General features: G+C 45.4%; 1 protein-coding gene across 2 annotated transcripts in view; it reads left to right on the top strand.

Annotated features, from left to right (window-relative positions):
• Positions 1–11379, top strand: part of Cnksr3 (CNKSR family member 3) — a 91778-nt gene extending 80399 nt beyond the window's left edge. The window contains exons 10-13 of one of the 2 annotated variants that reach the window (XM_051164444.1): positions 465–589; positions 2858–3066; positions 3539–3628; positions 9856–11379. In XM_051164444.1, coding sequence (XP_051020401.1) covers positions 465–589; positions 2858–3066; positions 3539–3628; positions 9856–10040 — 609 coding nt within the window. In that variant the 3' untranslated portion in view covers positions 10041–11379. Of the gene's footprint in view, positions 1–464; positions 590–2857; positions 3067–3538; positions 3629–9770 lie in introns of both variants that reach the window. The other variant, XM_051164442.1, reaches the window with a different exon arrangement.
• Positions 11380–27234: the final 15855 nt, after the last annotated feature.

The following is a 27234-nucleotide window of genomic DNA, read 5'->3' as shown; positions in this document are numbered from 1 at the left end:
TATAGCTGTCACATTGACTCTCTTGGTGGCCATGGTTCTGTACACAGCAGCTGCTGAGTCCTGGAACCCATCACAACTCATCACATCAAAAAGGAGAGCCTCCGTCCCTCACAAGGTCTAGTGTGGACTTGTTGGCCTTGAATTAGCAGGACAGTGCTGCATGCTTGTCTCAGCCATCAGGATTGTTAGTGCCAGTTTTACAGAGGAGGAAACTGAGGCAGGGAATTTAAAGTGGGTTTCCTAAAGCTAGAGCTAAAAGCCCTTGGCTTCTAAGGGTCCTCTGTTGTGAGTTGGTGGTCCACGGAAGCATGGACACTGAGATCTGTTAGTTGTCATGAGTCGGGGTGAGCTCTGCCTCTGCGTGCATCAGGCCTGGCTCTGAGGTGAGGGGTGAGGAAATTACACCAAGAATAATCTCCAAGTTGACCTTTGTTTCTTCATCCCTTGTGTGGCTCTCATTGTAGACCTCACCCCCGCCCACCACGACGCAGTCCCCAGAGAGCACCATGGATGCCTCCCTGAAGAAGGAGAAGCCAGCCATCCTGGACCTTTACATCCCTCCCCCACCTAGTGTTCCCTACTCGCCCAGGTATGTTAACCCTGGGTCACAGAGTGGACTGGTCGTGTGCTCACATGGGTAGATGCACTGAACCAGGGAACCACTTTAAATAAGGAGATATGGCTCACTGTGTGGGAGCTGCAGGGCTGGGTCTTGCTTCATGGGGCTTGACAGTTACGCATTTGGTAATGACAGACCTCTAAGAAAAGAATGCCAACGTATCTTACTTGTGAAAAATTTATAAGTCTATGCTTTTGGGGCCTTGAGAGGGCCTGCCTGAGGGTCCCAGCTTCATGATAAATTCATTTGTAGGGAAGACACTAAAAGTATTTGTGTGAGAATCATTAAAGTTGTAGCCTGATTTTACCAAGAACGATGTACACACATGCACATATACATACACACACAGAAGAATACTTAGACACATAAATATACATATAACTCAGGCATAAACATACATGCACACACATAAATACACACAGACATGTATACAAACATATACACACAGAGACGTATACAGACACACACACATACATATATGTACACAAACACGCAGACACAAATACAGACACATACACACATACATACATGTCCACAAATATACACATAGACACACACATTCATGTATACAAATATATACATAGACACACACACAGACACATACACACAAACATATACATATTCACACAGATGCACACACACACACACACACACCATAGCACTCTGAAAAACTGTGGGGTGATATGAGTTGAAATGTCTGCACAAGGTGCGTGTGTACCTGTGTTACCAACTCTTGCTTTGGGTCTTCCCCGTGATGTGATGTGGTAGAGTGTTCACAGGGAGGACAGTGGTGATTGAGGTGTGTGTTCCAGGCCTACCCGTGTGGGCTCGCATACCGGCATATGCCAGTGGCATTAGAGGATGTCACTTTTATTCAGAATATACAGTGAAGGGACAGGTTACCCCTCGGCACAAAACAGACTGGGTACTGCCTCCAGTACCGCCGATGTCTCACTCATCTGAGCAAACACAAACTGAGAGCAGAGTCATCTGTGTCACAAGGCAGAGTTGGAACAACAGTTGTAGTGAATGTTCCTTGCTTATTTCTCTTTAGTTATGGGAGTTTTTGCTACTTTTGTGTTTCTTGCCTGGGGACAGAGAAGTTGCCCTGTGGTTTCCCGTGGCTTGCCCAGAATGAAGGAAAGCATGTAGAGATTTACCTCAGGCGTGGTGATCAGAGGCGTCTGGTCACAGGTGGGCCTCTTGCCCAGTTCCCAGGGTTCTGTGGCACAGATCTGGAGTGGGTTAAAGCTGCAGGGGGTATTGTCTCTACATATGGGGACCCCAGAACCCAAGGTGTGGGTCATTGTGTCAGGAAGTGTAGGGAGGTAGATCCCGCAGCCCCTGAGCCATCGTGTTCTCTGGGCTTCAGTGAGATTGTCACTGAAGTTCTGGCAGGGCCTGAGTACAGAGGAAGGAAGGGAGCTAGGACTTTGAAATCCCTGTGAGGGATACACGTGGTTGTACATTGATACACAGGCTGCTGATGAGCACCTTCTCTGAGGTGTGAGAAATGCCAGGGGGTCAGATAAACATGTCAGGTGGCACAGAAGCTTGTGAGTGAGGAGCTTATAGGGTAGGTTTAAAATGTAGAAAACAAATTCCGAAAAGGCAAGGGCACATGGGTAGCAGGCTCTCCCAGGGATGCCACGCAACAGGCTCCATGACCCTCTTTAATTCTGTATTTTGCCCACTTGGCTTCTACTGATTGCCTCACAAAACTTGCCAAATGCAAAGAAAGGAAGTTGTTCTGCTGGTAACTTGGGCTCAGGTAAAGAACTGAGCTCTGCCATATGTTGAAATTTCGGCAGGATTAGGGTGGAATTGCTGGTTAACTTAGTTTTGTACTGAGTTTGAGAGCGTAATTTTCAAATCTAACATCCTCCAAACACGTCAAGAGTCTCTTTGCTGGATCCAGACAACGATGCTACCTACTCTTGGCTTGAGAAGACTGGCGTAGTGGCTCACACCTCACCTGCAGACTATTGCCGTGAGCGCCAGATTGACCCAGCGGGCCGAACGTGGGGGAAACGAGAGCTGTGTTTACAGACATGGCATTTGTTCTTCCGCGGGGGAGTCTGAATGTACTTGAAGGGGCAGCTTGAGTTGAATAAGGCTTTTGCTCTAGTGGGAAGGACTGAAAGTCATGTGTGCCCAGCATAGCTGGGCTCCTGTCGTTCATCCGTCAGCAGGAGAGCTGCTCTGTGAGCACCCTAATGGCTGCACACTGTCTTCCAGGGAAGAGAACGGGAGTTTTGCCTGTGGAGGACTCAGTAAGAATAAACAGCCATTGTCCGGGCGCAAAGGTTCCGAGTCCCCTAACTCCTTCCTGGACCAGGAGAGCCAGAGACGCAGATTCACCATCACTGATTCTGATCAGCTGCCGGCGTATTCGGTGGGAACCAGTGTTCTGCCCACCAAGCTGCGAGGGAAGACGCCATCCTATGGTAAGGTCTTCAGTGAGCGTCTTGTCCTGCTCTTTCTTTTCACTGCTCTTCCCCACCCCGTCCTTATTTGGGGCTCTGGCATGAACTTGGCAGACTCTGAAGGTGATCCGGGGAAAACATAAACCTCAATGAAATTCTAAGTATGAGCTCTTTATTCATCTGGCTAAAGCAAAGCCTTGAGTCATTGCTCTGCCTGGCATCAAAGCCCAACTGGGCTGAGCTCACATTACAGTTTTAACTTTGCTGTTGGAGACTCAGAAGGCTCAGCTTCAGCATGCCTCTGCTCTGATGTTTTTTTTTTTTTTATGTCAACCTGGGCCTTGAAAATAGTCTTATTTTTAAAATCCTTTACTCCTTGTCACCTCTTCTATTTAACTGGGCGTGGTTGGGACCTAGGCTATAGGTGAAGGGAGGTACTGTCTAGAGTTGAGAAGTACCACTACCCTTGCCTCACCATCTGCTCTCTCCGAAGGCAAGCCCCGGCCTCTGTCCATGCCTGCAGACGCGAACTGGATGGGGATTGTGGACCCTTTTGCTAGACCTCGAGGTCATGGGAGGAAAGGTAGGTTTCACCTCAGCGAAGCAAAAGCACTGAAGGGTGTCAGCAGACCCGGGCCCCCCCATGCTCTATTCCTGAAGGTGGTAGTCCTAACTGGAGACCCCACTTAGCTCTTCTGAGGCGCAGCTTGGCATCGGGTCTGTTGAAGAGTGGAAAAACTGTATCTTCCTACTTAGCAATTGTAAATCTAGTCAGCATTGTGGCGTTTTAAAAGGCTCTGGACACAAATGATCCACTTTTTAAACAAATCGTTCATTGAACAGCGTTTTTTTTAACTTGACTTTTGATGAGCAAACCCGTCCTCTTTAAATTATTAAAGGATAGTTACTGTCTGAAAGTTGTTTTGATTCACCCTGTAATCAGCTACTAGTTATTACACTTATCTTGAAGGAAATATTTAAAAATATTTTTATTTTCTGGGCACAGTTGTCTATGCCTTTAATCCCAGCACTTGAGAGGCAAGGACAGGCAAATCTCTTGAGTTTGAGGCCAGCCTGATCTACATATTGAGACCCTGTCACAAAAACAAAACTTTGCCAGGCAATGATGGTACCTGCCTTTAATCCCAGCACTTGGAAGGCAGAGGCATGCGAATCTCTGTGAGTTCGAGGCCAGCTTGGTCTATAAAGCAAGTCCAGGATAGTCAAAGGCTACACAGAGAAACCCTGTATTGAAACAAAACAAAACCCAAAACTTTTACCTGTTTTTTGGGGTGGGGTGGGGTGTGTGTGTGTGTGTGTGTGTGTGTGTGTGTGTGTGTGTGTGTGTGTGTGTGTGTGTCAGAAAGGCTCTGAATACCAAAATTGGGTGGACATTGTAGCATCACTTTTTTTGTAATGTTGAAACAGAGAACAAGTGAGAGGCAAAGTAATATGGGTTTTGGGCTGTGAGAGAGAAGAATAATTGTTGACCTTAGAGCCTGGGCTGTTGGTGTTCTGTTCAGGAAGTTGTTTCCTGTGCCAATGAGTTCCAGGCTCTTCCCCACTTTTTCTTCTAACCGATTTAGTGTCTCTGGTTTTATGTTGAGGTCTTTAATCCACTTGGACTTGAGTTTTGTGCATGGTGCTAAATATGGATCTAGTTGCATCTTTCTGCAAATAGACATCCAGTTAGACCAGCACCATTTAATGAAGATGCTATCCTTTTTCCAGACCCAAAAAGATACAAATGGCATATACTCACTTATAATTGGACACTAGCCCAACAAGAGATGTCCCCTGAAAGTCTTCACGTACCCAGAGATTAGCATACATACTGGGACTTCCTATTGGGACTCTAGATGAGAGAGGTCAGGAAGAATGGGGAAATAGAAGGATACAGAGGGTCCTAGAAACGTACAAGAAGACAATTAGGGCTGGCAGATCTGGACCCAGGCAGGTCAGCTCAAACTGCTGTACCAACCAAGGTCAATGCGTGCAGTAAACCTAGAACCCCTATCCAGATCTAGCCAATGGACACCACATTCTGCACAATTGTGTGGAGAGCCAGGCGTGGTGGTGCATGCCTTTAATCCCAGCACTCAGGAGGCAGAGACAGATTGCTGGTAGTTCGAGCCAGCCTGGTCTACAAAGCAAGTCCAGGACAGTCAAGATAATACAAGAAACCCTGTCTCGGAAACAAAACAAAACAAACAAAAAAACAATTGTGTGGAGAGCAGGGACTGACTCGGACATGGACTCTGGTGCCCCCTATTTCATCACTTCTACTTCGTGGGAAGTCCTGGTGACACTCAGAGGATGAGTAAGCAGGCTCCCAGGAAGAGACTTGATAGGCTGTGATCTTCTAGTGCGGGTCAGAGTCCCCTTCTGTCACAGACCTAGGGGAGAGGAAAAGAGGGAGGGAAGGGGAATGGGAAGATACAAGTGAGGGGATAACAAATAAGATGTAATCTGAATAAATTACTTAAATTAAAAAATTTTTAAAAGAGAGCAGAATAAACCGAAAGCCTAACCTTCCTAGTGAGTGGCTCCTGGCTTTTGTGTGCATGGGTCACCTGGATTATGCCAACACAACAAAGGGACAAGATGCCAGTCTCTGGCCTCAGATGCACAGAGGAAAGTCTGCAGCAGTCAGCAGGTGGCAGGCCTGGGCCTTGTTTGGATTTCAACTCTAGCATCTTCCTTGGCGTTCCCGAGCCAGCGTGAATCTAGCCTGTTGTCTTTCACGTATGCAGAGGTGGCTCGCAGGGATTGGGGCTGCTTTAGAAGTAAGGGTGTCTCTCCAAACACGGCTACATAGGAAGCAACATCGCAGTGTTCCTGGGTTGGAGCCTACATCCTCTGTAAAACTTGATGGTTTTAACCTATTCGCAACACCACAGCCTAATTCTAGAATATTTCCATCACCCTCTAAAGCATTCTGTACCTGGGAATGCAACTTCCTTAGCACCCCCGGAGAGCTGCTGGTTCACAAGCTTGCCAATTTTATAAATAGACACATACAGCATATGGCGGTGTGTGTGTGTGTATGTGTGTATGCATGTGCGTGTGATGGTAGCAGAGGATATTTCTCAGACTTGAGCAAGGGACAAACTGGCAGTAAGAATATATCAAGGTGAAAAGATTTTAGTCAGAAGAGCTGGGAAACAGGCTTTCACTAAGAACTTCCTGCTCAACAGTAGCAAATTCCCCCCACCCCACCCCCAGACAGGGTTTCTCTGTATCCTTGGCTGTCCTGGACTCACCATGTAGACCAGGATGGCCTCGAACTCACAGGGATTCACCTGCCTCTGCCTCACAAGTGCTGGGATTAAAGGCATGTGCCACCATGCCCAGCTTTATAGTGGCAGTTTTAATCATGATGTTTGCTAGCCCAGGGACATACCTGAGAGTTCTTTTGTGTGGCCATGTTTTCTTCTCAGTCTGAAACACTTGACTTTTAAATGGTTTTTATTTCTAGCAAAGAAACTGTTATTTAGAACCATCATATACTGGCTTTCCCCTTTAAATGGAGTTTTTTTTTTTTTTAAAGCTTTTCTTTTTAAATCATATCTTCCTTTTATTATTTTAAACAACTTTTAAATTTAAATATATTTTGATTATTCTTTTTCCCCTCCCTCAGCTCCTCTCCTCCTTTCTACCCATCCAACTTTACGTTCTTTCTCACAAAACAAAAACCTAATGCAACAACAACAACAACAACCACCCCCAGCCAAGAAAACAAAACCACACTCAAAAGGTGAAAACACACACCAGACTGTAATGAAATAAAAGCACACATAAAGTTAAAAAAAACACTATCACATTGAAGTAGAAGGAGACAAACCAACAGAAGGAAACAGCCCAAGAGAAGGTGCAAGAGTCAGGGGCCGCTCACTAGCACACTCAGGCATCCCATAGAGATGCTCAACTGACAGCCGTTATCTGTATGCAGCGGACCTGGTGCAGGCCTGCGCCTGCTGCTTCTTTCTGAATTCGTGCTTGCTTTGCTCATGTTGAATTAGAGGACCTTGTCTTGGAGTCCTCTGTCTCCTCTGCTCTTACACTCTTTGAGTTTCCTCTTCTATAGAGGTCCCTGAGCTCTGAGGGGAGAGATTTGATGGAGACGTCGCACATAGTGCTAAGGGGTCTAAGGTCTCTCGCTCTCTGTGCAGTGTCTGGCTGTGAACCTCTGTACCTGTTCCGTCTGTTGCAGAGGAAGCCTCTCTGATGATGGCTCTCTAGTCCTGCTGAGCCATTGAGTTACCTCTGGGTGCTAAAGGAGCCTGAATGTACTGGCCGTTTCACTCATGTCGTGTGACTGAAAAAACTGACAGAAACAGCTTTAGAGGGAAATGCTTACGTGGGTCACAGTTTCAGCTGGTCACGTTGGGGAGGCAAGGCTCCGGACATGGCAGGCCGAGCTTGAGGTGGAAGCTGTCTACATGGTGACAGACTGGGATGCAGAAGCTGGACTGTACTCCTCAAAAGCTCACCCCTAATGACCGTCCTGTCTCCTAAAGCTCCTCAGTCCCTCAGAGCGACATCACAAGCCAGGACACCAGTACTAAGAACACGAGCCCCTGGGGAACATGGCCCAGTCTCACCACAGCATTCTGTCCCTGTCTTCCTGGGGCTCATTTCCCACCACACAGCACACAAGGTGTCTGTGCCAACCCATCGTCTCAGTAGTCCAGTACTGTTCAGAAGTTCAAAGTATTGTGAGACCCAAGGACAACTCTCTTAACTGTGAGCCCCTGTTGAAACCAAAAGGGAAGTTATGTGCTTTCAGTATACAATTACAGGGCAAACTTGTCCAGGACAACACAAGACTAACACCCAGCCAGTCAAACATGGCCGACTCCGCCTATCACTGTAGAAGCGTAATAACATGATGTAAGCTTCAAGGGTCTCAGACGCCTTGCTCCACAGCCCTGCTGATTGCAGGCACGGGGCATCTCTTAGGGCTCTGTTTGCTCCTTGCAGCTTTCTGTGGCAGATGTCCTTAGCATCCTGGGGTCTCCAGTACAACTTAGGTTCTACATTCATAGCTTCACATATGGGCATCTTGGGGGCTCCTTGCAGGGAATTCAATGATATTATACACCAGCTGTCTTCACGGTCTTTCCTTAAAAAACAGTCTGTGTGTAAAAAATCATGACCCCATAATTCATACATGCTGTTTGCCTGTGCGCCTGCAAAACTAGTTCTGTGTGGACAACGCTGAGTTGTGCGTCTGGAGAACTGCCTTGCCCTGTTTGGACCCCAGTTGCAGCAACCTCTTGAGTACCAGGAAAACATTATCTTAGGCAGCCCCTTTTCCAAAGGGTGCCTTAGAGGCAAGCTAGCTTTCTTTCTTAAAAGTGTGTGTGTGCGCGCGTGTGTGTACACGCGCACATGCATTCATGCCAGAACATGTTGAGATCAGAAGGCAGCTTTCAGGAGTTTGTTCTCTCCTTCCACCATGTGGGTTTCAGGAGTTGAGCCGGTGTCATCAGTCTTGGTGGCACGCGTCCTTATCTGGTAAGCCATCATTTCACCAGTCCTGAGCTCTTTTATCTAAAGGAAAGTTTTTAAAAATGGGTTGTCAGCTTGACACTTCAAAGCCTTTCATGGGGAGCTCAGTGTACCTCGAGATGTTCTCAAGGAGCTCATGATCCTAGTGCACAGTGCACAGCTTCTTTCTGTGGTGCTATCTGTCTTAACTACCAGGAGGCTCTGTGCAACTGCGCACATGCTCCTTCCCTGACAGATGCTTTTATTTTTCTTTTTTGCTTATTTTTTTCAAGTCTTTGTTCTGCTTTAGCCCTCGCTCTCCCTGTAAACAAGGCTGGAAGCAGCCAGCAAGAGCAGCCCCCCAGCCTGAGTGCTACGCTGTCTTCAAAGTTCCTCTGCCAGTTTACTGAGTCTCTCAATTTTGGGTTAGTCCCCAGGACACAGGCGGAGCATAGAGAAATTATTCACCAAATCATAACCGAAGGGGCCCATCGCCCAAGTCTTTACAGAGCATGTTCTCACCTAACGCCTCATGGGCGCGAGTGCTGCCAACCTTCCTGTCAGCATTCTGCTCTTTGAACGCCCACTCAGGTCACCTGCTAAGGGACTTTGCTGTCCCACATTTCCAGACTCTTAAACTTTTTTTCTCTCAAGTCCCAAACACCTAAGAAACACACCGTCAGGTTGTAGTTAGAAACACCACTTCTCTGGTCCGGAATTTGTTGTTGTTGCTGTAACCTGACAGACACAGCCTCAGGGAGGCAGACTTTGTTTTGGCTCATGGTTTCGGAGGATTTAGTTAATCATAGCTGGGGAGGCGTGGCAGAGAGAGGGAGAGGGAGGGCGGGCGGGCGGGAGGGAGGGAGGTTGATTTTGATTCTGATTCTGTCTGCGGCAGAGGAGTATGAGGTAGCCAACTTGGACGGACTGAGGACCTCCCACTGTGAGCTGTGTCTGCCAGCCAGACCCCATGTCCCAAAGGCTCCTCAGGCTCCCCAGCACAGTGCAGGGCTGAGGAGACACATTCAGTACACGAATTGGCCGTGAGGAAGTACTGGCATTTCTGATCGAACCATAACACTGATGGCGAACCTCTGCGGTTCTCTCTGCAGACACCCCGGGGTAGGGGTAGTCCAAGCCCTTCACAGCAGGGCAGAGAGCTGGCTGTGTGTTTACTTATTAGATCTGGGGGTTCTCGCTCTAATAGACTCGTGTGCTTTGTTTGGAAACAGGGGAAGACGCCCTCTGCCGGTACTTCAGTAATGAGAGGCTTACACCCATCGTAGAGGAAAGCTCTTCTGTCTACCGGTTCTCTAGACCTGCGACTGAGCGGCACCTGGTGCGAGGTGCGGACTACATCCGGGGGAGCAGGTGCTTTATCAACTCTGATCTGCACAACAGCGCCACCATTCCGTTCCAGGAGGAAGGGCACAAGAAGAAATCAGCCTCCACATCTGCCAAGGCGTCCTCCGCGGAGCCATCACTCTTGGTTAGCTGGCTGACTCGCCTCAAGCTGTTGACTCACTGAGGCTGCTCCACCAGCCTCCTGCCTGTCTCCTGCTAGCAAGTGCCTTCTTCCTCAGTGGACAGCTTCTTCAGACTCCACCCACAGTGCTCCACAACCTTACGTCATTCCATTTTTTGTTTTTTTTTTAAGGTTGTATACTGCCGATCCTGGAACTTAGAAGTCAGCGGAGGGCATCGAATCCAGAGGATCTTAGGTGCTGTTTGTGGAGGCAGAAGGAAGGACAGACACGGCACAGCCTGCTTATTTTTGCCTCCCCATTGTGGGACCATGGCGACATACTCTGTAAATTGTGTGTTGGCCAAACAACTTAATGTCAGGAATTGGCAGCATTTTTCACATTTGTTTTCTTGGGCAGTGGGGACTAGAATTGATGGCTTTTGTTGCATAGATGTATTGGTTTGTGGTCCAACTTCTGTTATCTGAAAAAGCCGAAGGAGAAAAATGTTTGTTTTGATTTTTTATTTTTTAAAGCTATAGGCCATATTTATAACTGGCAGTGTTCATTGCAGGATGGCGTGGTGTGTGTGTGAGGCTCTTTGGAGCAGGGCTTACCTGTGGATCAGCTGTTACAGGTACTTGCCCCACCGTTTTCTGTAACAGCTTCCGAGTAGGCGCACCCAGACACAAACTCAGGAGCACGCTTTGGTGGGGCTCAGTATATGCATAGAACTGTGTGCTTTTCGTGAGAGGTGTTGCAGTTATATGTGCTGGTTCAGCGAGGGAAAGAAGCTATAAGATTTGCTGAGAGCCAAAGTATATCATTCAGGAAAACGAAGCAACAAGATTTGGGGTTATGAGACGTTGGTCAGTTTGCGTTACTGACCTGTTTTGATGTCCATCTTCTGTGGAGGCGGGGAAAGGCTACAGCCCTTCCCAGGTGTACATGTTTTTGCTAATTAGAAATATGTTGGAAAAGAAAGTCTCATGGTCACTGATTTTTCAACTAGCATCAGGTATTTTGAAAATGTGTGTCTTCATATTAATTCTTGTTTAAACCGAATGTACAATATTTTGCTAGAATGGAAAAAGTGCTATCTTGTTAATTTAAGTGTTTTAAATAGAGTTGTATATTTTTCTTACTCTTAGTCGCACGTAATTGAGATGTTTCTGTTTTGCGTCATACGTGAAACCCAAGAAAAGGAACATTCAGAGTGTTTTCAGATTTACAAGTGACCACTCTGGCCATTGCCAGCATGGACACTAATATTAAAAGCTGAAATAAACCCTCCTGAGCATTTTGAGATTTTATGAATTTGTGGTAGTGGGGCTAAAGAAGCAGACAGAAATGGAACTACAGAAAAGGAATATTCTAAAGTATTCTTAGGTAGAACTGTAGCACGACCCCCACGTACCCTCTTATACCACTGGGATTATCTACTGGCCTGCCTGAAATGCAGTTCGCAAGAGGTCCCTGGAGTTAGTAAGGCCCACCCTCCCTCTATCTTAAATGCCTCTGGTGGTGTTAAGGGACCCAGCAGCCAGTTCTGTTAGTGTCATTGGGTTCACACTTAGTGTGGTTAGGTTCACATTGGCATTTCCCCATTAACATCTGGGCGACTTTAAGAAGCTACTGTATTGGGTGCAGGCCCCAGCTGATGCCACAAACAGGACAGAAGAGGCTTGCATGGTGATTTGTCTGGTACATAACCCACAACATGTAGGCAAAGTATAGGAAAGGGCCTCCGGAGGCAAGGGAGGAGCTTCGCGCAAGGGGAGCTGGCCCCTGCCGGTTTCCTGCTGGTCTGGGGTGCTCTGTGCTCTCACTCCCTGATCTGGAAGATGGTTCTTCATGGGACAGTCGCACTGCTTAATGGTGTACAATGCTTCAGATGCCATGGATAGTGGGGTGGCTCTCTCGTGTGCACAAGTGTCTCTTCCAAATCGAGTGACTGTCCTAAGAATGGATTCTCAGAACTCAGACTTAACTCTTGGCGGCGCTCAAATCAAATGCTTGCAGCAGATGGTACCTCCCACGTTCTTCCTGGAAACTCTGTAGGAAGTCCAGGGAAAGTTCTGGCTTCCTCTACAGCCTCCACAAATTTGTTTTTCTTTGTGCTTTATCTGAGGCTTTTTACCTGAATTGTGTTTGAAAACTCTATGGCTGCTAAAATATTGTGTAAACCTCTACTTTTGAAATATATAACAAAAGCTAATAGTAATTCCTCAAAATGGGACCATGGAGACAATTCGGAGGGGAAAGAGCTTGCTGCACGAGGTCAACACCAGAGTGTGGCTCCCCAGTCCCTGCTCAGATCCTTGCAGCTGTGGTGACTATAATTCCAGCACTCTGGAGCAGGCTGGCTAGCTAGACGAGCTGGAGGCTCAAGTCCTGGGTCCAGTGAGAGATCATTTTCAACATGTAAGATGGATGGCAGTCAAGGAAGAAACCCAGTGTCAGCCTCTGGTCTTCATGTGCATGCATGTGCACACACACATGAAGACATGCATACATACAGTAGAAAAATAATTTCTTCAGAATGAATGGAAACTCCTGGGCTCCACACTTACCCTGTTCGGTGGTGGGAATGGTTTAACACGGAAAGGGGAAGGATGGGATAGCAGCTTAATGCTGACTCCTAGTCCTGTTGTACCCACCCAACACCATCCCTTTCTTAAGAAATGTTGTCTTAAAAATTTTTAACTATATTTTGTTTTGTATTATTTAATACACATTTTAAATGTAAATGTTTGATCATAGTCTTTTCCCCCCAATTCCTTCCAAATCCTCTCTCCCTCCCTTCCTACCCACCCAACTCTTAAGTTCTTTCTTTAAAAAAAAGCTCCAAACCAACAAAGACTAAAAACACCCAAGAAACAAAAAACAAACCCAACCCACCATACTGTAGTCAAATAAGAGCACGAGTGCGCGCGCGCACACACACACACACACCACACACACCACACACACCACACACATAACACACACGCGCGCACACACACACACACCACACACACACACACACCACACACACACCACACACACACCACACACGCACACACACCACACACACAACACACACGCGCACACACACACCACACACATAACACGCGCGCACACACACACACCACACACACACACACCACACACACCACACACACACACACCACACACACCACACACATGCGCGCACGCGCGCACACACACCACACACACCTCACACACATAACACACACACACCACACACACCTCACACACACCACACACACATACACCACACACACCACACACATAACACACACACACACACACCTCACACACACACACCCCAAACCCGTGGAGTCCACTATGTTGGCCAGCTCCTGATCATGAGGCCTGTCCTGCAGTGGTTTATATACTTAGTGTCACTCTATTGGAGAAAACTGATTTTCCCTCTCACAGCAGGTATAAGTCTCAGTTAGTGACTAGGTTTTCATTCATTCACTCATTTTAAAAAATATATAACAAAATAAGAAGAAACAAAATTTTATCACAGTAAAGTTGCAAAGACAAAGCAACAAGGAAAAATGCCCAAGAGGAGGCACGGCAATCCCCCTCACATTTCCAGGAGTCCCATAAGAACACTAAATTGGGAGCCATTACAGGGGTGCAGAGGATCAGTGCGGACCCCTGTAGACTCCCACGCCACGTCAGCTTTGTTCATGCTCTTGTTTTCTTGGGGGTGTCTGTTTTATAACACTGCTACACTTACCAAATGAAAGTCACAAGACGATACTCACACAGGTGCATTTGGCACAGCTAAAATGTAAAGAAATAAACCGTAAATATTTCAGTATGTAAATGCTCTAGCTACCATGACTGTATTATGTTGTAATTAAATAGTAAAACAGTTCCCGATGTGCACACATACACAGTATCAAGTCTTCATCACCGGTGTGGAGAGATGGCTCAGCAGTTAGGCTGTTCTTTCAGAGGACCTGGGCTCTGTTCCTAGCACCTACATGGTATCTCACAACCATCTATAACTAGTCTTAGAGAATCTGATAACTCTGTTCTGACCTCCTTGGGCACTTACATGCATACAGGCAAAACACAGACACATAAAAGTTTTCAAAAAGAAAAAAAAATGTGATTATGGAAGTTACTACTGGAGCTCAGTGCAGCCTGCTACATTGGCCATTGAGTACTAGGTACCCAAAATGATGTCAGCAGTACAATTTTCTAAAACGTAGAAGCTTCCCAATGAAGTTCCATGGAGCCTGTCCATGATGCCATTGTACAGAGCTGGCCCTGCCCCTGGCACTGTTCTGAGTAACGCTTTTATGAGCTGAGTGCCATGGCCACTTGCGGTTTTCCTCTGAGGGAGTTATCCAAGAATGTGCCATTGGTGGTGGCAGAGCTGGGATGGAAATCAAGATGGCCTGGCTCCAGAATCCTCATTCGTCATCACTGCCGTGCAAGTGAACTTCAATGTACGGAATAATTGGCATTCCTGAAAAAAAAAAATCCAAGGCACGTTAAGCCTGAACTAAAAGTCCTCTGTGCATTGAAACAGAAAAATGAAGTTACACAGATCGTTGTGAAGTGGCTTTGCAGTGAAATGAGTATTGAGAAGGCAACTAAAAGTTGTGCTGTGGGGCTAAATCTTCATTGTGAAGGGCCGGACCCATTGGTTACCTGCAATGTTCGTGATGCCACCCTGGTAAATGCTAAGTAGACTCCCGTCAACATGTATATTTAGGAGGACTGCCTCTAGGGGGCAGCACCACCCATTCAGAGCGAATGCTTTGAAGGAAGTCCTGGGTTGTTAAGTAGCGTTTTCAGTTGATGTATTTATCCATTTTCTGCCTGCTGTTTTCTGTGCATTTCTTTCTCTGCCCAAGCTGATGTTTTATTATCTATTTTGCGGGCTTTTTGTTTTATTTTTATATCACCCCCTAAAACAATACACTTAAACACACCTAATTTTCTTTTCCACAAGCTTCTATGGTTTATTTGCAGAGACAGAGTCTCTCATCCCTGTCCTAGTTATGTTTTCTACCGCAGTGAAGAAATGCCACGACCACCGCAACTCTTATAAAAGGAAGCATTTAACTATGGCTGGTTTAGTCCATTGTCGTCATGGGAGGAAACATGGTGGCACACAGGTAGGCAGAGTGCTGAGAGGTAGCTGAGAGTTCTGTGTTTGGATTGGCAGACAACAGGAAGAGAGAGTGAACCATTAGGCCTGGCTTGAGCATCTGAGACCTCAAAGCCCGTCCTCAGTGACATACTTCCAACAAAGCCACATCTAATAGTGCCACACCCTGTGGACCCATGGGAGCCATTTTCTTTCATACCACCACAACCCCCAAGAGTTGAAACCTTATTTAAAGTTCAAATATTACCAGCAATGAAGAAGCGTCTTACTGCCTTTGCCAGACTAGGGTATATTAAGTAGAGATGTAGGCCTCCTAGCTTAGATATTTCATCTGCTGTATATGTATTTCATTTGCACAGATAACTGGCTCATATTTTTTCCTAGACTGTTAATAGGAAGCTGCCTCATTGCTTTGGGATGGGGCGAACCCAGGCTGTTTCCTAGATTATATGTAAGTGACTATCTTAAAAAGAATTCATATGCTTTGGTACAGCTGCTCTAGCTTGGCCAATGTTTCTGATATTCATTTTGTGAATTAGTGTGTCTTAGTTAGGTTGGGTTTTGCCTATAACCAAGTATAGAATCAGAGGTCAAGTCCAAGGTGCTGACAGTTTCAGATCTGGTTTGCACAAAGGCAACTCGGGGTGGTCGAGGAGAGAGGAGTGAGGAGAGAGAGAGAGCAAGAAGTGGGGAGAGAAGAGAGAAGGAAGGAGAGGGGAAAGGAGTGAGGAGAAAGATCAAGAGCAGCTGAGGGAGAAGAGAGGAAAGAGCACACCGCAACCTTCTTACAAGGGTACTTTCAAGGGCTTACCTCAAAGCCTTGCCTTCTAGAATGTTCCTAACGAGGCTCAAGGCCTCTGTGTAGGAAGTTTGGGAGGGGGCAGGACATTTTGTGTATTTCATACTTAGCTAAAGGAACATTTTTAACATCTTTTGATTGAAGACTAGCTTGAAGAGTACCTTAAGCCTGGCCTTTTCAGCGTGTCTTCCAGGACTTGGAAAGCCTTGTGGGATGATCCGGGCCTATCAGAACCCAGCGCAGATTTGGTAACCTACAGGGAATTATGAAATGGACTCTGTAGCTCTCAGTCTCTGTTCCACAGGGGTTCTATTTATTTGGGTTTAGAAGTATTTTTAGAAGTGGGCTGATATCACAGTGTGAAATTTAATGTAAGTAAAGGAAAAAAAAAGATAAGTCACATTGAGGTTTGCCAAAAAGTCTCATTTATCTCCAATTTTAGGCAGTGTAACCTATCTTAATTTCTTTTGTTCTGTAGTTCGCCATCCCTATGGAGGAAATTTTTCTGCTACATTCCTTCTCAAATAATGGTCAATGTCCTACCTATTTGGAGAACAGAGACTAAATTCTGTCTGGAACTAACAAAATAATGCCACACATCCAGGGGCCTGCCTGTTGTGTAGTCTATTGAAAGCTTTGGGGCTCTCTGTGAACATGTGCATCATGTTTAGGTTTCCTGAGGCCCAGGGACAGGCTGTCTCCTGACAAGCCTGTGCACAGTTGTAAAAGGGCATGGATATTCCTGAAGCTCATCTTTTGAGTGGGTCCTGTGTGCTTATGTTGTTTACATAGGACTGTCGTGAGGTGACGCAGTGAAGGGTGGTGGGTGCCAACCTTACATTTTTGTTATTGAGTATGTTGGCCTGTGTGCTATGAGGAAGACAGGCTTGTTTTGAGGCTAGCTCTCTTTCCTGAGTGTCACGTTTCTTTGAAAAGTTGTGGAACTGAAGTCATGGGAGAAGATTAAAAAAGAAACCTGAAGGGATTTTACAAAGTGAGGAAAGGCAATAAGTCCTGACACCTCAGAGTAATGAGAATCTCACTGTCCCCCCCCCCCACCTACCCATCCCCCCCACCCCCCACCAGAGTCCCCCAGAGCCCCAACCCCAGCCCCAGCCCCTGCCTGGAGCATCATAAGCAAGGGTGTACCTGGTAAGGACTGATATGAAGGAGAAAAAAATATCAAGAGAAAAGTAATTAAAAGGAGAGGAGGAATGTTATTCTGCTGAGTAGACTTGTTTAAATGGGTTTATAATTTAACTTTGCTTTTGGGGGATGAAAGGCGTTTTAGTTGAAGATATTTCTTCACCATTTTGACATATCTTGGTTGGATCATTTTGATGATTTAAGAAGCATCATAGCTTTAAAAATTAAGTTTAATATAAAGCAATATTGTCTGTGAAGTAAGAAATTGTTCCTTTGATTTCGCAGATGTCAGGCTTTGTTTAAGAGCTGCCTGCATCCCATTTCCTCAAAGGAGGCTGTGCCAGGGTAAGAGAGGAAGTGTGTGGGGAGTCGACATGGACACAGAAAGCTTTGACTTTTGGAAATTGGCATCAAAGAACCAGAAATAGTTGTGGAATTAGCTTTTGGAGTCAGACCATTTATAGGCTTTGGTCTTGAAACACGTTGTTTACCTCTGCCCTGCAATTACCTACGATGTGGAAGTGATGCTAGAATCCACGGCCTAGGCTTTCTTTGGTTGCCCGAGAGCACGTAAGGCCCCTTCTCCGGAGCATCTAGATGCTCACACTTGTCTGCTTTAACAGCAGTGCTTTTTTTTTCTTTTTCTTTTTCTTTCTTTCTTTCTTTCTTTTTTTTTTTTTTTAATGTTAGCCTCTAATAAATAAAGCATTCAGGGCCAGCCAACGGGGAATTACTCACCATTTTGTCTATAACCCACAAAATAATACCCTTGTCCACTGTCAGAGGCTGCCGTGGAGTCTGTGGCTTGGCAGTGTGGTTGTCACTGGTACGTATCTTTGTCTCTCAGATACTTGGCTGAGTCAGAACCCAAGAAAGGATGGCCGTTTATGATCGGACACACTGTGAACACTGGAGTTCTGTTTGAATCATGGGCTTGGCTTATCCTCAGTTTATCTCCTCCCGCCCCCCTGCACCCAAAATTCCTTCATCAATTATAGATGAAAACAACGGAAATCTGAGCCTGGTTCCCAGTCCTAGAGGCTATAATCACTCTTGCTAACCATCTCTGTCTTAAAATGGCACCCCATTTTTATGGTTTTTTTTGTTTTGCTTTGTTTTTGTTAAGGAGTGATGTGAAAGGCAAAGGGGAAAAGAAACCCTGGGGCCAATAAAGGAACCGAAGAGCGGTTGTTGGTCTGGGTTCTTTGGTTTGGTTTGTTGAGCACTCTGTGAGAGTCAAGAGTCTGGGCATGCGCAGTTTCAACCACTCTGAGCGACCACTCAGCAGCTTAGCTAGCGCAGATGCTGGGCCCTTCTGCTGACCCTGGAACAAGTCTTGAATATGGCGACCGCCTGTAAATCAGTTTAATTATCCGTGCCATTAGACTGGGGCAGGGTTGTGGCTATGCCTTTTATGGTAACTTTGCCTGTTCCTTCATTGTTAGAAGGCTGCATTTGTGCCCCCTCATCTGTTAGGCAGAACAAGACGACTTGCTGGGTATTTAGCCATATTTCACCGGTACAAATCCACAGCTTATAGATGCAGCCTAATAAGTTACAAATACCCCTAAACCAAAATAATATCTACACCCCCACCCCAGTAAAACCCAAGACTGTTCTTTGTTCCGTATCACAGGTGCATTTTGTACTGATTGCTTCCCTGGACCTCTCACCCGGCTGAGGACCTCTCAGGTCTGTGTATCAGTTCTCCAGATCAGCCACTGCTAATCTCTACCAGTCAGGAAAGGCAATGATGACGTCACGATATGTCTTGCTTGTGCGATCTGTGCTTATCCCAAGGACCAGCTAGGATCAGTTGACACTTAGACCAGAAACGAAGAGGACTCTTAAGAAGAAGCTAAAGCCAAGATTGTGCAGAGCCTTTACTCCTCGGGCACTCTTAAGTGGATGGAGAAAGATTTAGGCTAAGAGAGTTTGTAGTACTGCACTTTACTTCAAAGCGTGACTCCACCGTCTTCAGATTTCCCTCATTGTAGGAGTGCCAAGGATGCTGCCCCGAGGGAGCATTCAGTGGCTTGAACTGACAAGTAAATGTGAATGCTAGGTTGTGCATTTGCTTTGTATATTAGTTCTAAGGAGGAACTAGTTAAATTTAGCAGACATGTTTTCCTTAAATCCTTGACCTTGCGTTTTCAGATTTACTCTTAATCTGAATCTTGAAGGAGGGTAATTTGGGTCCAAGAAATACAAGTATACATATAAGCACTAAGTTGGTGAGATGGCTCCGTGGGCGAAGGCACTTGCTACACAAACCTGGCAAGCTGGTATTGAGCCTCAGAACTCATAAAAAGGAGGAAGGAAAGCAAAAAGTCCAAAAAGTTTCCTTTGACCTCCGTTCTCTCTCTCTCTCTCTCTCTCTCTCTCTCTCTCTCTCTCTCTCTCTCCCTCTTTCCCTCCCTCCACCCACCCCCCCCCTCTCTCACACACACACCTCACACTAAAAAATTTAAAACTCTCAAAGCTTGTTGATTCTATATGAAATGTTTTTGGGAACTTTGACCTTGACATATTGAGTGATATGGCCATGTAAAATATTGTCACTTATATTTTGGATACAACAAATTGCACTGTTGAAATTGCCTTAGACCAAAATTTTAGTTTTAACAACCACTCGTCTCTGAATGGTGCTAATCTACTACTTTATGGCTATAAGTCATCAGAAATTCTGCACCCATGAACCCTAGACTCTAAACAGACGACAGACACCAGGAGAGGCTCAGCTATGATGCAGTTGAACAAAGAAAAAGAAAATTTAAAGGAAGACAATTAAACGGAGCTGCTTGCAAATAGTGTTTAAAGATGTTGATTATTGCTGGGGTCCCGCTTAGTTTTTTCCCCAATTAATTCTTTGGAGTGCCGTTATCAAAAGCACTCTGTAGAACTAGCTGAGAATGGAGATGACTCCTCATTCTTTTCCCGGGGACTGCGATTGAATTCTATTCTTGGAAGGGGAAAATAGCGCATGCATGCTAATGAGAACACTGTGTTGCTCTTTCCCTGCCTAGAGAACCTTCTCCTGGAGCGCTGCTGTAAGCCCCGCCCTTCACCCTGGGCGGCTTTCTTCCGCTGGACTTTGCACCTGTAGTTCTTGGCTTCCGGCCTACTGTTCTGTTCTTTAGGCTTTGTGGGGCAGCTAAGGAGATCCTATGGTTTCTCCAGCTTGAGGCTTCCAGGTTACCCCAGAGTTATCCACAGCATCCACTGGGGTCTGTTCCCAGGAAGGGGACGAATTTCCTGGGCTGTTGGAGGAATAAAGAAACAGTGCAGCCATCCATAGAGCTCGCTGTTTGCAAGCTCTTGCTATGTTTTGAACCACATGGGGAGGTGTAAGTAGATTTGACAAGAGGGCTTGGAACAGAGTTGGCAATGGCTGATAGCTTTCCTAAGGGCTAGGGAAGAGCCCCTCTTGTTGGGCCTTCGTGGTTTTGTGTTTCACTTGTTTCTGCTCTTTACTTTCTCCTTTATTCTACTCCCTTTGGTGACAATTGTCACCCCATTTTCCTCTTCCTACTCCTCCTTCCTCCTCCTTTTTTTCTTCTCCTTCTCTTCCTTTTTTACTTGTGCTGGGTCATGCTATGATAAATAGTTTCAAAATATCAGTTTTCTCCCCACATTGAAAGTATATTATCCTCACTTGAAGTCTACGTGGATGTCTCAAATTGAGTGACACTCTACAGTGGCCTTTCTTTAACTTGGGGGGCTTGGGTATTCTGACTTATTGTTTCTCCAACTTGAAGCCTTATCTCTATGGTGGGCTGGGGGACCAGGCCATAAGGAAGGACACACAATCCCATTGGCTCAGTAATTAGTGTCATGAGCTACTGAACGTGCACAGAAGGGCAAGAGAGGGACACTGGTTAGATCAGTGGTGTCTCCCATATTTCTCACCTTGAATACTTACGTCATACTATGTAGTTTTAAAATAATGGTCGCGACTGTACATTTTCCTTGAATTGTTACTTTTGCCATATTTCCCAAGGTTTGGTTTGCAATGTTTCCATTATCTTTCCAATCTAACTAATTTTAAGATCCTGTTATTATTTATTCTTATATTTATATACCACTTCAAAGTTGGTGTATTCTTTATTACCCTCGTATAGGAAAGGATTTTATATACATACTTAAATACATACACGTATGTATTATAGAGTACTATAATAAAAATGAGGACTCTAGTAAAATGGGTAGCTATAAAAGAAAACACTGCTTCAGTCACCTACCTTAAAGTGAGGAACCTCTTTGCATAAAAACAAAACACAGCAAAAACCCTTAATGAAAATAAGATAAAAGCTACAAATTAGAGGGAAAATATAGGAGTAATTCTCATAAATGATCAAACAAGAGGATGATAAACATAAAAGTATCCAAAGGGCATTTAATAAAATGGCCTGGAGGGAGACCACAGGGAGATGCTGGCAACTGTTAGCCACTCAATTGATTCACTACAGTCACTTGGAATCTCTCTCTCTCTCTCTCTCTCTCTCTCTCTCTCTCTCTCTCTCTCTCTCTCTCTCTGTGTGTGTGTGTGTGTATTGTGACCTGGTATGCAGGTGCAGTTAAATTAGTATTCAATATCCTTATACCAGAGTATATGTGTTAGAGAGTATTATGCAGACTACCCAAAATAAAAATACCAACATGTCAAGAAATGATTTATTTATTTGCTTACCTATTTCCATGTGCATAGGTGGGTGTTTGGATTGCAGCTAAGTCTGTGCACCATGTGTGTGTAGTACCTATGGAGGCCAGAGGATAACAATGGGACAAGCACAAAAGTAAGCATCAGAAAGCGATATGATATACAAGACAATGTCCTTTAAACTTTCAAAACTGACAGATTGTTTATATACAGCATGGCTAACCTTGATAGGAAGGCGGCCTTTGCTGACGATGCAGCAGAGGGACGGATCCACAGCTTCGAAACTATCGATAGCATCATGCCAGCCTCAGAAAGCTGAGCCACTGATGCTTCATTTTGAAGATTCAACCCCAGGACACCTCGGGTGAGAAATAAAGAAGAGAAGCCAAAAACCAGACACACAGCATGTTATGGGGCCTGAACTGAACAGATGTCCTACCCAGTCACCCCGGGGGAAACTTGGAAATTGGGTCTTTAAAGAGGTACTTACATCAAAATGAAGCCATTACTGTTGGCTCAATCCAACGCAACTATGCTCTTGTAAGGAGAGTGCATTTGAGCACAGCTGTGTGCAGGCGTGGAGTAAAAGCCATGTGAAGACTACGGGGAAACTAACCAAATGAGAGACCCCAGAACACAGGAACCCTACAGGTACCTGGATCTTGAGCTCCTAGCTTTCAGAATTATCAGCAAGTCAGTTTCTTCGGTTAAGTTATCCAGTACTGCATCATGGCAGCCTTACCACATGAGTATATAAGGTCACGCATGGTTTCATTGGCTTTCAATTCAAACCTTGCAGAGACTCAACTGTGTCCTACTTAGTGGGACTTCCATGAGAAGTTACAGAGTGGTCCGTGTGACTAATGTCAGAAAGAAAAAGGTTGTATTGTCTGAGTGTTTCCCATGTCTGGTCTCCCACTGGTGAATTTTCTTATGAGAACTCAACACCCTTATACATGCTGCTTTGCCAGTGCCAGTGGCTATGCCCAGTAATGTAGCTTTTTATCCAAGACCATAAATTATAGACGAAGTTAAAGACGCTTGATGCACAGGCATGGCTTCACAGCTGACAGTCAAGGGAGTGAGCCATCCTGATGAGTCCTGGACAGGTGGACGGGGCCCCGGGTAGCCTGTTCAGTGTGATGGGCAGGAATGGGCAGGGGCTGCAGCAAAGCAGATGAGTGAGGAGATGTGATATGGGTGAAGCCAAAGGAATGGGAGGAAGCTCAGGAGATTTGTGACTGCTCAGTAATTTTCTAGATTTAGGTTAAGGTAGAAATGTGTGTGTGTGTGTGTGTGTGTGTGTGTGTGTGTGTGTGTGTGTGTGTGTGTAACACGTGCAAGGTTGTTCATCTGATTCTTTTCAAAATGAAATAAACTAATAGATTAGTGACAGTAATGGTATCTAATAAGATAATGAAAATCTCATTTTCAGATTTCAAAAATAATATTGCAAAATTAAAGTAGTCAAAACAATATGTATGAACAAGAAGATGGACATAATGATCTATGGAACAGAATAGAAAGCCCAGAAGTAAGGCCACACATGTGTGATCAATTATCTACAGTTGGAGTGATAAAAATATGCAGTGGAGAAGGGACCATCCTTTCAGTAAAGAGTGTCGAAAAACAGAATAACCACATACAAAAGAGAGAATGGAACCTTTGTCTACACCAACACAAAAATCAACTGAAATTGTATTAAAGCTTTAAATGTGAGACATTAAACTACAGAACTCCAAGAAGCAAATATAGAGGAAAGATCTCCTGGCACTGACCTTGGCAGTGACTTCATGGAAATGACAAAAAGACAAGACACCAAAAGTAAGTGGAATTCTACCAACTAAAAAGCATATGAAGATCAATGAAACAACAGGCAACTTATGAAACAGGAGAAACAATACTCCCGAAAAAGGGCTCAATATCTAAAATGTATAGGAAACCCCAGCAACTCAATAACAAATAACCTGGCTTAAAATGGACCAAGAACATGAATAGGCCATTCTCCACAGCCAAAAGTCCCATGGAAAGGTAAAAGTGCAGGGGAAGGAAAGAAAGAGGAGGAGGAGAGGAGAGGAAAAGAGAGGGGAGGGGAGAGAAGTGAGGGGAGAGGAGAGGAGAGGAGAGGAAGGGAGAAGCGAGGAGGGGAAGGGAGGGGAGGGGAGGGGAGAAGAGAGAAGTGAAAAGAAGAGAAGAGGAGAGAAGAGAAGAGAGGAGAGGAAAGGAAGGGAGAGGAGAGGAGAGGAGAGGAGAGGAGAGAAAAATGACAACAGCTATAAATGTGGATGTGGAGAAACTGGAATGCCTGTAAACTGCTGGTGAGAATGCAAATTGGGCAGACTATGGAAACCAGTGTAGAAGGCCTTCAAGTTTTACAAGTGGACTTTCTGTTGGATGCCCCCCCCCCAAATACCACTAATGCAATTTATCCAGAAGATTTAAAACCAGGTTCCTGAAGAGACGTTAACATGTCCATGTTCACAGGCACCCAAGTCACAGTAGCCCAGCTACAGGGAAAAATACGGAGCCAAATGGATAAAGAAAATGTGCATATAACAAGAGGATTCACTTAGTTGAGAATGCTACAAAACAAACCAACAAACAACAAAAAAGTCAGAACGGAAAGAACAACCCAAGAACTGCGGCATGAAGCGTGGGCTCACTGTGCTGAGTGAGGTAAATTGCAGCCATTTAAGATTTTCCTGCTGGTTACTTTCTGTGAATGAACTGGACACGTGCTAGGGAGACCCTCAGTTGAGGAACTGCTTCCAGCAGGTTGGCCTGTTGGCGTGTGTATCGGGCATCCTCTTGTTTGATGACTGATGTGGGAGCCCAGTGTGAGAGGTACTATCACTGGCCAAGCGGTTCTGCTGGGCATTGTAAGAAAGCAGGCTGAGCAAGCCAGGAGGGGCAAGGCAGTAAGTGGCAAAGCCAAAGGAGCTCTTTTTTCTCCTCAAGTTGCTTTTGGTTACGGTGTTTATTGCAGCAACAGGAAGCAAACTAATTCGATGATAGTATTCAAGGTGCCTACAACTGTCAGATTCAAAGGATCAAAGAGTAGAAGGAGGTTGCCAAAGACAGAGGGATGGGGCAAATGGCAAATTACACTATAAAGGTTAGGCAAGTTCTCAAGGTCTGTGGTATTACAGTCAACAGTAATGTCACTCAACTGACTTTTTTTTTTTTTTTTAAAGAGAGCAGATACATGTTCAGCTCCCCTTATCACAATACCATAAACTAATAAAACTGAAGAGAAGAGCACTTGCTTTTCCATTCTGGGAGCCTCTCCTTTGCTGTCAGGAAAGTAAATTTAAAATTGCTTAAGAGATAACAAAGCTGGGGTTATTCTGTAGCAAGTAAGTTATATAGTCTCTTGAACAGTTTTATTAATGAGTATTTATTTCAGATCTTAATACAGAAAATATTTGATTATAGAAAACTTTTTCTTTAAGTAGACCTAATTAAAAACCACTGTGTGTGTGTGTGTGTGTGTGTGTGTGTGTATGTGTATGTATTTTTCTACTTTTCAAGTCTTCATGTTAAGTCCTATTAAAAGTAGACTTGTTGCATGCACACATTCCTATTAGCTGTGGGGTTAGTCTCATGTCAGGACAAGCAGCAACCCGAGGTTATCATGGGCCAGTGACGTGACTTTTGTTCCTGTTTTTCTTAACATTCCTTTCCCATTGCCAAATCTAAACAACGTAATAATTTAAATAACTAAAACACCTTTCTAAGGTTCTCACTGTGGCAAAATGCCTGTCATTTTATTAGTTTTATGAGGTTGTATACCCCAGGGTTAGATTATTCTTTTGTGGTTTATGTCTCATGTATTAAAAAGAGATGTGTTTGCTCCACTGATGTGACTGCTTAAAAAAGGGAGCGGGGCGGGGGGTGGGGGGGGGGAATCCATCACATCACAAGTCACAACTCCTGTGTGTGAAACAGTCCGTACTGTTACAGAATCAGCAATTTGCCTCATCAGTGAGCTATTTACAAACAAGTAGGTGGGCATTCCAACAAAGGCTGGCTGATAGGGCAGAAGAGGTCAGTGGTGGGGAGAGGTTCTTGGAACCCAGGGAACACAAAGTAATAGGAGAAGGGTGGGCACCCTGCCAGGAGGTGTGGTCTTGAGTGAACATCACTGTCATTGAGGAAGGGACTGCTAGCAGCAACGCCCCCCCCACCCCCACCCCCATTAGCAGGACCCAGGTTTTGATGACAGAAGCCGGAAAGCAGCTGGGCTTCTTGGGGGCCGGGGAGGGCCAAGTGAATGTGAAGAGATGGGTGGAAAGATCCAGCACACTTCCAGGGCAGGCAATACCATGATAAGCACATATTCAATAATTTTCTTCCAAGGAGGATGAACTTCCCTTCAGTGGTTTGATAATTATCACATTTATTTGGAGGATTTGCGGGGGGGTCTTTAAAAGACTACCCTTTGATATCCTAGTTCTACCTCAAGAGAGACCTTTCCTAGGGAGAGGCTTACCTTGGGTATTCTAGGGAAGTTCATTGTCTTTTTGGCTCTGCAGACGGTGAAGGCAAGGTGGTGGGACAAGGTGCCTTGTTTGGGAACTGGGAGCCAGGAGGGCGAAACACTGAGGACCTTGTGTGGATCCTGGTTCCGGTGTGATCAGCAACAGGTTGACGCTGCCCCACATAAAGGTCTTGGAAATTATTGACGGAGAGATCCACTTAGGAGACTTAGATGTTTATTTCTCAAGAAGAGACTAGAGGCTCTGTGGAATTTTGAAGCCAGTGTACCACGCCTTGTTTTTCAAAGAACTCGGAGTGGCTTGAAAGCTCTGGGTAAGAGGGCAGCTGACACATCCAGGTGTTGTAGACTGGATCTGGGGAGCTGTGACGAAACGGGAGAGGACTGTGCTTTCTTCACGTGAAACAGAGGAAGTCCTCTGAAGGATAAAGAAGAGCCCCCATGGGAACTAGGAACACTGCCGACCTTTCCTGAGAGGAGTTTGTCTCTTGTCCCCAGGACAGATCCCTAGACCGTACACAACCCTGACAGGACCCTTGGACCCTCTTTGTGTCACTCTCCCTCTGCACAAATGGCTAGGAGCTGAGATCTGCTTCTCAGTGTCTTATTAAATCTGAAAATTGGAACATTGTAACAGTGAAGGTTTTGCGCCGGAAGCCACATCTGAGCAGATTTACCAGGCACAGTTCAGGAAAACTGACTGACTGGAGCTCTCAATGGGACTGAGTAGGAGGAAGAGAGATGCTGGGCAAGGCTGAGAAAGTCGGGAAGGGGCTCTCTTGTTTTTATGTCATTGCCGCCTTTAAAGGGAGGCATGGAGCAAACAGCGAGTTGCCTCAAAGGCTGTTCAGCATCGAGAGGCCAGCTAGCTCCTCAAGGTGAGGCCTGGCTTTCTTCATACCTCCTGGCAGCCTGGAAGAATGTCTGGCATATTCTAGCAGGAGAGTCTCTCACACATTTTTCTGAAATTAGAAAATACAAGTTGGT

The sequence above is a fragment of the Acomys russatus genome, chromosome 21 (genome assembly GCF_903995435.1).
Source record: "Acomys russatus chromosome 21, mAcoRus1.1, whole genome shotgun sequence".
Classification (NCBI taxonomy): Eukaryota; Metazoa; Chordata; class Mammalia; order Rodentia; family Muridae; genus Acomys; species Acomys russatus.
Note: the sequence above shows the minus strand (reverse complement) of the source record. Positions and strands in the feature narration are given on the sequence as shown.